This window comes from Oncorhynchus clarkii, chromosome 24, assembly GCF_045791955.1.
Source record: "Oncorhynchus clarkii lewisi isolate Uvic-CL-2024 chromosome 24, UVic_Ocla_1.0, whole genome shotgun sequence".
Lineage (NCBI taxonomy): Eukaryota > Metazoa > Chordata > Actinopteri > Salmoniformes > Salmonidae > Oncorhynchus > Oncorhynchus clarkii.
The window spans coordinates 29908207-29918309 of record NC_092170.1 but is presented as its reverse complement, the minus strand read 5'-3'; the positions used below and the strand labels follow the sequence as shown (position 1 = coordinate 29918309).

Genomic DNA, 10103 nt, shown 5'->3' with positions numbered 1-10103 from the left:
AGTGCCTTGTGAAAGTATTCGGCCCCCTTGAACTTTGTGACCTTTTGCCACATTTCAGGCTTCAAACATAAAGATATAAAACTGTATTTTTTTGTGAAGAATCAACAACAAGTGGGACACAATCATGAAGTGGAACGACATTTATTGGATATTTCAAACTTTTTTAACAAATCAAAAACTGAAAAATTGGGCGTGCAAAATTATTCAGCCCCTTTACTTTCAGTGCAGCAAACTCTCTCCAGAAGTTCAGTGAGGATCTCTGAATGATCCAATGTTGACCTAAATGACGAATGATGATAAATACAATCCACCTGTGTGTAATCAAGTCTCCGTATAAATGCACCTGCACTGTGATAGTCTCAGAAGTCCGTTAAAAGCGCAGAGAGCATCATGAAGAACAAGGAACACACCAGGCAGGTCCGAGATACTGTTGTGAAGAAGTTTAAAGCCGGATTTGGATACAAAAATATTTCCCAAGCTTTAAACATCCCAAGGAGCACTGTGCAAGCGATAATATTGAAATGGAAGGAGTATCAGACCACTGCAAATCTACCAAGACATGGCCGTCCCTCTAAACTTTCAGCTCATACAAGGAGAAGACTGATCAGAGATGCAGCCAAGAGGCCCATGATCACTCTGGATGAACTGCAGAGATCTACAGCTGAGGTGGGAGTCTCTGTCCATAGGACAACAATCAGTCGTATATTGCAAAAATCTGGCCTTTATGGAAGAGTGGCAAGAAGAAAGCCATTTCTTAAAGATATCCATAAAAAGTGTTGTTTAAAGTTTGCCACAAGCCACCTGGGAGACACACCAAACATGTGGAAGAAGGTGCTCTGGTCAGATGAAACCAAAATTGAACTTTTTAGCAACAATGCAAGACGTTATGTTTGGCGTAAAAGCAACACAGCTCATCACCCTGAACATACCCACTGTCAAACATGGTGGTGGCAGCATCATGGTTTGGGCCTGCTTTTCTTCAGCAGGGACAGGGAAGATGGTTAAAATTGATGGGAAGATGGATGGAGCCAAATACAGGACCATTCTGGAAGAAAACCTGATGGAGTCTGCAAAAGACCTGAGACTGGGACGGAGATTTGTTTTCCAACAAGACAATGATCCAAAACATAAAGCAAAATCTACAATGGAATGGTTCAAAAATAAACATATCCAGGTGTTAGAATGGCCAAGTCAAAGTCCAGACCTGAATCCAATCGAGAATCTGTGGAATGAACTGAAAACTGCTGTTCACAAATGCTCTCCATCCAACCTCACTGAGCTCGAGCTGTTTTGCAAGGAGGAATGGGAAAACATTTCAGTCTCTCGATGTGCAAAACTGATAGAGACATACCCCAAGCGACTTACAGCTGTAATCGCAGCAAAAGGTGGCGCTACAAAGTATTAACTTAAGGGGGCTGAATAATTTTGCATGCCCAATTTTTCAGTTTTTGATTTGTTAAAAAAGTTTGAAATATCCAATAAATGTCGTTCCACTTCATGATTGTGTCCCACTTGTTGTTGATTCTTCACAAAAAAATACAGTTTTATATCTTTATGTTTGAAGCCTGAAATGTGGCAAAAGGTCGCAAAGTTCAAGGAGGCCGAATACTTTCGCAAGGCACTGTAAATACACAATTTCACATGACTGGGAATACAGATACAGTGCTTTCGGAAAGCATTCAGACCACTTGACTTTTTCCACATTTTGTTATGTTACAGCCTCATTCTAAAATTGATTAAAACATTTTTTTAAATCTACACACAATACCCCATAACGACAAATCTAAATGTTTTTTAAAAACATTTTTGCAAAAGTATGAAAAATAAATAACGATATCACATTTGCAAACGTATTCAGATCCTTTACTCTGTACTTTGTTGAAGCACCTTTGGCAGTGATTACAGTCACAAGTCTTCTTGGGTATGACGCTACAAGCTTGGTACACCTGTATTTAGGGAGATTCTCCCTTCTTCTCTGCAGATCCTCTCAAGCTCTGTCAGGTTGGATGGGGAGCGTAGCTCCACAACTATTTTCAAGTCTCTCCAGAGATGTTTGATCGGGTTCAAGTCCGGGCTCTGTCTCGGCCACTCAAGGACATTCAAAGACTTGTCCCGAAGCCACTCCTGCATCGTCTTGACTGTTTGCTTAGGTTCGTTGTCCTGTTGGAAGGTGAACCTTCGCTACAGTCCGAGGTCCTGAGCACTCTGAAGCAGGTTTTTATTTAGGATCTCTCTGTACTTTGCGCCGTTCAGCTTCCCCTTGACTAGTCTCCCAGTCCCTGCCTCTGAAAGACATCCCCACAGCAGGATGCTGCCACCACCATGTTTCACTGTAGGGATGGTGCCTGGTTTCCTCCAGACGTGATGCTTGGCATTCAGGCCAAAGATTTCAATCTTGGTTTTATCAGACTAGAGAATCTTGTTTCTCATGGTCTGAGAGTGCTTTAGGTGCCTTTTGGGAAACTCCAAGCAGGTTGTCATGTGCCTTTTACTGAAGAGTGGTTTCTGTCTGGCCACTCTACCATAAAGGCCTGATTGGTAGAATGCTGCAGATATGGTTGTCCTTCCGGAAGGTTCTCCCATCTCCACAGAGGAACTCTGGAGCTCTGTCAGAGTGACCATCGGGTTCTTGGTCACCTCCCTGACTAAGGCCCTTCTCCCCTGATTGCTCAGTTTCACCAGGCAGCCAGCTCTAGGAGAATCTTGGTGATTCCAAACTTCTTCCATTTGAGAATGATGGAGGCCACTGTGTTCTTGGGGACTTTTAATGCTCCAGATTTTTTTTGGTACCCATCCCCAGATCTGTGCCTCGACACAATCCTGTCTCGGAGTTCTACGGACAATTACTTCGACCTCATGGCTTGGTTTTTGCCCTGACATGCACTGTCAACTGTGGGACCTTATATAGACAGACGTGTGCCTTTCCAAATAATTTCCAATCAATTGAATTTACCACAGGTGGACTCCAATCAAGTTGTAGAAACATCTCAATGCAGGCCACGGAGAACTGACATTTTCAGTTTTCAGGAATTGTGTACAGATCCTTGCGACATGGGGCAGTGCATTATCATGATGAATGGCACGACAATGGGACGGATAGATACACACACACACACACACACACACACTGTTTTTAAAAGTATTTTATGTCTTGGACCCCAGTAAGACTAGTTGTTGCCACTGGCGTCGGCTAATGGGGATCCTAATCAATCGACTCCATACACGTGGTCTGTGGTTGTGAGGCCGGTTGGACTTCCTGACAAATTCTCTAAAACAATGTTGGAGGCGGTTTATGGTGGATAAATTAACATTCAATTCTCTGGCAACAGCTCTGGTGGACATTCCTGCAGTCAGCGTGCCAATTGCACGCTCTCTCAAAACTTGACACATCTTTGGCATTGTGTTGTGTGACCTTTTGTCCCCAGTACAAGGTACACCTGTGTAATGATCATGCTGTTTAATCAGCTTCTTGATATGCCACAACTGTCAGCTGGATGGATTAACTTGACAAAGGAGAAATGCTCACTAACCCGGATGTAAACAAATGTGTATGGAACATTTCTGGGATATTTTATTTCAGCTCATGAAACATGGGACCAACATTGTGGTTGCACAATCTCTGCTATTCTGCATAACTGCAGGCTTCAGAGGTTTTATTGATTTAATGGACTTCTGATTGATTACTCAATTTCTGGAGCTGCAGGTGACAACCATTACCCACATAAAAAGATCATAGTTAAGAGAGCGTTAAATCAGCTGAACATGTAGAATATGCTCTGTCATGTATGATTTATGAACATGCATATTAGATTTGCCATGATGTAGCTTTCATTGCTCCCTCTGCTGGTCATTCCTGGAAGTCATATCATAGCAATGGGAAAAGGGTATACCTAGTCCATTGCACAACTGACTGCTTTCAACCAAAATGTGTCAACCAAAACTCCTGTGAGTCAGAGAGGCTGCCTTAATAGACATCCCCGGGAGGTTAACTGCCTTGGTCAAGGGCAGAACGAAAGATTTTTACCTTGGCTTCTCCTGGATTCGATCCAGCAACCTTCCGGTAACTGGCCCAACACTCCGACACGCCAGGCTACCTGCTGCCTAATAGATACCCTTCATTTTCTAATACTGCAACTTGTGGAGCATACCCTTGCACATGTATCAATAAGGGTATTAGTTGATTGACACATTTTATTTAGTTTTTTTTTAAGCTCTCAACCTGCCCCACTTGGATTGGGGCGTGCTCAACCATCCATTTCCTGTAGTCCATGATCAGCTCCTTCGACTCGATGACAATGAGGGAGAGGTTGTTGTCCTGGCAACACACTGCCAGGTCTTCCTCCCTATAGGCTATCATAGACCATAACAGACACGTTGCACACAGATCTACAGAAGGCAGGAAAACCCTCTATCCCACAAGCCTCTTCCGTACCCAGGAGACCAAGATCGAGGGCTCTAACCCCATTACCATTCAACGGTGGTGGACATTGAAAAGGAAATTGATGTCAAGCGTGAGTCATTATCATTATTAGACACCCAGTATCTTCTTCTCTGGCTTGTTACATTGACTAATGTCTGGGTTTAAGGCCGTCAATGACCTGTTTGGTATTCACGGAGGTCAACACGGTCTGCTCCAACGACAGTCATTCAGGTTTGGATACATAGGAGAAAGATAGACAGGCCTTCTGACGTCAAGAGTGACCTACAGCTGTGTTATGAGGTGAATATGGTACCGGAGGGAGATTCAAACAGAGCGAGTGGGCCTCCATCATCAGTGCCACTGGAAACAGAGCAATATAAAAGACTAGTTATTTCAACTGCAGACAGAGAATAGGGGACAAACACAATTGTGTAGGAAGAAAATGGAATAGGGGAGGGAGGGGCTATCCACCCACCCATTCCCCTTTTTAATTCAGAGTTCTTGAAGTAAACAACTATTACCCAAGCTAGAGTGCTGGGGAAATGATACAATGGTAATTATTCCATAAATGCTCCATAATTAACCATTGCAGTCAAAGATGACAGCACATGTTGAGTCAATGAGTGTTGCTGACTTGGAACAAGCTGAATGTAATGATATCACTTCATTTTCCCCTTCAGTTATCACTTCTGACCCGATAAAACAAGCTTGTGTTCAACGTGACAGCTCATAGTGGGTATCTTGGCAACCTCCTGACACGCAGAGAAACAACAACCTATCAATCATGGCATTTGCAGGTATTATCAGCTACATAGCACTGTGACCTGCCATCTCCAGATGGAATCCAGGTAGCTGCTGACCCACAAGTTCTATTCAGGATCCATAACCTGGCAATAAGGGTTATTGGCTACTTCACCATGTATGACATCAGTAGAGAGGCATGCTGGTCCCCTCCAGCAGAGCCCCACTGTGCTCTCCCTCCTTCACTCACACAACCACAGTGGAAAGAATGCAGGCTCTCTGGGCCTGGAATCAATCTGCATTCATCACAGTGCCATAGCCACAGGGATCAAATCGGTGCTCGTCCTTGTGCACTGCCAATTTGTTACGCAAATATACCACATCTTATGCACAGACTCGCTGGCACTGCAGTGATTGAAGGGGCACACACGCACAGTCGCACACACACAAACACACAAACAAACAAACACAAACACACAAACGTATTACAAAAGAAAAATGCCGTTAGATGGAAAATAACTTTAATAAAACTCATATGAAAACAAAAAACTGGAAAACCATAAAAGCCTGTACATTTGACAATATTCAGTGTCTGAGAGACTTAAGAAGGCTAGCGGTGAGAAACACAGCAGCAATACACATGAACCCAGAGTGACAACCATTATAGCCTCAGGCATTAGGGCCCAAGGGTTCATTTACATAATATACATGTAGACTCCTATACGGATATTGCACAAAATCAAAACACGGATACTGGAAGAGCCCCTCATGACAAACCCAGGAAGTAGCTTTGAATCGCAGTGTTACACCTTCTGCTGGCAAACCCCTCCCACAGGTCCAAAACTCCACCCATTTCAGCTGATGTAAATTAAAAAAAAAAAAGAAGACATTTTTCACACAAACATTTGATTTTTGAACAGATTATTAAAAACACAGTAAAAACAAACCTAAAACGACAAAGTTCACTTTTGTTTTGGTCCTAAAAGGCATTTTAGTTACATGCTTCGGTTATTTCTTTCATTGTGGTTATCATGTGAGCAGTTTTGTGCTTTGAAAGACTAGCTCTGGCATCCTTAGGCAAGTCTGTCTAAGACAGAATCTCTATGGGGTAGTGATAATACCTCTATGGGGTAGTGTGGTGATGACGCACCCTTTGTGCCTGTTCTGTTTGCCCAACAACCACCATAATTTGATAAAATGGAACACAGGAATGTTACATCCACATTCCCAAGCAGGAACACAAAATAAAGTGTTAGAAACATTTTAAGCTCTCTCTCTCCCTCCGTCCTTTCTTCAAAATGGTGCCAGTGTTTGATGGTCCAATTCACCCCTTTTCTCAAAGACAGAAGCTGCGTGACCAAATTGAACCGCCCCACCCACATGGATGCCTCTTCCCTAGAGCTAAACCACCAAATCAATCGCCGAATGTTAACTCGGCCAAATCTTTCCCTAGAGTTTGTTTTATTCCAAGTAGGATAGCAGCCTTCATGAGAAATATTATAATATTGGTAACCATCTGGATGTCACCGGGATGGTGTATTCAGTGTGGAGCGCACAGCATGCACGCCAAATCAGTGTTCTTTGCCCCAGCTTGCTGAGCACTGCTTTCCCGCAGTTCTGTTAAGGTTACAGCGAGGCAAATAACTAGCTAGCTACTAGGAGGGGACAGAGGAGTGCGTAAAGTTGAAAAACCTGCACATAAACTTTTCTTTAGCTGTCGGGAGGAGGCGTCCAGAGAATTTGGTCATGAGTGACTCTTTCTCAAGACCACAGGATCAGAGGGTCTCTCTCTCTAACTCTGTCTCTAGTAGTCTGGCACATATACATCTTAAACATCTTAGAAAGAATTAAATCTTAAATGGCAATAAAATAAAAACATGAAAAAAAACTAAAAGATACAATCTGTTCCAGTTTTCAGGCACACTTTCAAGATGGACTGGAGCCTCGTGAGGAAAAGTCCAATAAGACCCACTTCCTCTGGCCATGTGCACGTTTTGGTGTCATTTAAAGACACGCGGGTGAGCCACTTTGGTCCTCAGTCTTTACACACCCAGTCTTTACGTGTGCTGTCAATCAAACTGTCTGGTGCAAGGCCTGTAGTGGGTGTGATCAACCCCAACCTCTCCCTTTAAGTCCAACACGAGGCAGATCAGAAGTCCTGCTGACAACCACCCCTGTCGCCTTCCTCATTAGTTCAGTCTAGTCCAGGCTCCAAGGGGGCAGTCCATTTACAACGGGGGGGTCGGAGAAACCACACTATTCCTCAGGTGTTGGGCTCTGACTCTCACTGAGCGAGTGCAAAACACGCAACCACATTACCCACAAATATGTCACAAGATCAGGGAGAGACAATGGGACTGCTGGACTGGCTGGAGGGACACAGCAGCTTCAAAAGCCAGAGGAAAGGCAAAGGGAGGGGGATTTTAAGCCTGTAAGAGCATGTGTGTTTAAGATGGTCTTCTAGGTTCCCTTCTTTAAGGCCCCAAGTCCAGTCCTGTCTGGTCTTCGCCCCTTAGCAACACCTTAGCCCGCACAATCACGGTTGTCCGAGCCCTGGATAGACCTCAGACCCTCCTAACCCCTGACCTTTAACCCTCCAGCTTCAGGATGTCTGTCTGTTCTAGGAGCGGTTGTCCTTGACCACGTTGTGGGCCATCCAGTTGACTTTGGTGGTCCAGCTCTCTCTCAGTGCCTCGTCAAACTTCTGGCGGAACTGTTTCAGTGCCTCGTCGTCGGTCTTCCCCAGGGCCAGAGAGTCCTACAGGGGAGAAGGGAGGAGACTTAACTACTCTTATCATAACAGATTACTTCTGTAGCACATGTAAACTGTAGCCCATGTGACGTGGCCAACTATATACTGCGTGCGTGTGGGTGTGTGAATTACTTTTAGGTACTGTATATCCTTGACCGAGGTGAGCTCTGGCAGTCCAGCAGTCAGCATGAGGGCAAACAGGGTGATGAAGAGGTTCCCATTCCGCCTCAGAATCAGGTAGGCTTGTTCACAGTAATTACGGAAACTAGGCACAACACACACATTCAGTTCACTATACATTTACTCAAGTAGATAATTGATAAAAGCTAGGCAACAGATAGTGTTCCCGGCCTGGATCACCTGAGTAGTGAAAGGGGACAGAAGCTCACCTGCCAAACTTCTCAGTGTTGCCCGTCTTTCCCTGTTGGATGACGTGGATGAAGTCATGGGTCAGGATGAAGGGGACGCGTTCCCTCTTGATGCCAAACTTGGACTTGAAGTTCCCCAGGATATGCCCAAAGTCTATGTGGAAGAGCTGAGACACACACACAATGTAAGAACAGAGTCCATAAATGAACCTCTGTGATTTAGACTGTCGTACAGAGAGCACCTCGACCCACCTGTCCAGTGCTGCGGACCATGATGTTGTCACTGTGGCGGTCACCTATCCCCAGGACGTAGGTGGCCACGCAGTAGCCTGCACATGACAGGGTGAACTCCTCGATCGCCTTCTCCAGAGCATCTCTGCATAGTACACAAACACAAAATAAAGTGTTGGCCAAGTGGGAGCGTTCACTGGGTTTGCACCGCCAAAGCATAGCAGCTCACTAACATGTTGCCTGTTATATACATACAGTTACATATCTATGAAATAGGTCAGTAATTCACATTGAGAAAGAGCCCTGGTGTAAGAAACAAACAAACCCGTTTGGGAAAGTGTGGTTTTACCCAGAGTTCTTTTCTTTGAGCCAGTTGAGCAGTGCGTCCTTGTTGAAGGCTGCGGCGGCCGCAACGTTGCTACTGGTCAGCTGGATGTTGGCGATGGTATCCGCCGACGACACCACCTCGATCAGCCCGGATCGGTCACCAGTCGCTAGGCAACCGTAGGGCACAATTCTGCACAGACACATTTTGTTCCAATGAATCATCATCAACACCATTGAGATGCACCCTATAATTATCTCCATGTTGTTTCCCTTTTCCCCGGCTCGGTCTCAGCATGTGACCAGAATGTACGCATGATCACACTCCAAATAACACATCACAGTGGTTTTATGACCCTGTCTGCAGAGCTCCTTCTGCTCGCTGAGCCCTTGTCCCTGTAACCTAACAGCCTGCCCCCCAGCTCAACTGTCAAAACAATCCCACACACTGTTCAGCTCCAGATGTGGTAGACTGTGTGTGTGTTAGAGTATGAGTGCGAGCGCTAGTGTGTGTGGATTTGATTAGGATGAGAAGCGGGTAGTGGGTGTGTGATGCAGGGGGTATGGATGTGGGGAGGTTAGAGGTCAGGCTAGCAGGGGGTGATTAAGGCCCCCCCCCCCAACACAGCTTCCCCTTCCCTACAGAGAACAGGAACAAACAAGCCTTACTGACAGAGTCTGACTGAGGACACACACCTTTTATATTAATATACACACCTAAGGTCCAGATTGGCCTCCTTCCATAGCAGGTCCATCAACCTCAAGATCTGCAGTGTCAACATGTCTTGTCTCAGGTCTGGAAAGAGAGAGGAGTCTTTCATTCATCCTTCCAGCTTCAAACCACCTTCCATAATACACATCCCTCCATCTTGACCTCACTATTCTTCCCTCGCTCTCTCCCCCTGAACTTTAGTGATCTTACATTTCATCTCTTAGAGGATGGTAGCCTAGCGCTTAAGGGCATTGGGCCAGTAACTGAAAGGTCGCTAGTTCGAATCCCGCAGCTGACTAGGTGAAAAATTGGTTGATGTGTCCTTGAGCAAAGCACTTAATCCTAATTGCTCATGTAAGTCTCTCTGGATAAGAGCGTCTGCTAAATGACTAACATGTCAATGTTAGATCCAACCCCCTCGTACCGTCTCCATTCTTGAAGATGATTCCCAGGGTGTCTCCCCCCAGCAGCTTGTTGTTGTAGACGATCCACAGAGGCTTCATCTTAGAGTCCATGTACCGACACTTCTCCACACTGGCAGGGATGAAAGAGGGA

General features: G+C 45.1%; 1 protein-coding gene across 1 annotated transcript in view; it reads right to left on the bottom strand.

Annotated features, from left to right (window-relative positions):
* Positions 1–5665: 5665 nt before the first annotated feature.
* LOC139382907 (phosphatidylinositol 4,5-bisphosphate 3-kinase catalytic subunit beta isoform-like) overlaps positions 5666–10103 on the bottom strand; it is an 84551-nt gene continuing 80113 nt past the window's right edge. Inside the window, exons 18-24 of the mRNA XM_071127168.1 lie at positions 9973–10082; positions 9554–9632; positions 8862–9029; positions 8534–8657; positions 8303–8448; positions 8046–8178; positions 5666–7919 (exon numbers count right to left, since the gene is read on the bottom strand). Coding sequence (XP_070983269.1) covers positions 7782–7919; positions 8046–8178; positions 8303–8448; positions 8534–8657; positions 8862–9029; positions 9554–9632; positions 9973–10082 — 898 coding nt within the window. The 3' untranslated portion in view covers positions 5666–7781. The remainder of the gene's footprint in view (positions 7920–8045; positions 8179–8302; positions 8449–8533; positions 8658–8861; positions 9030–9553; positions 9633–9972; positions 10083–10103) is intronic.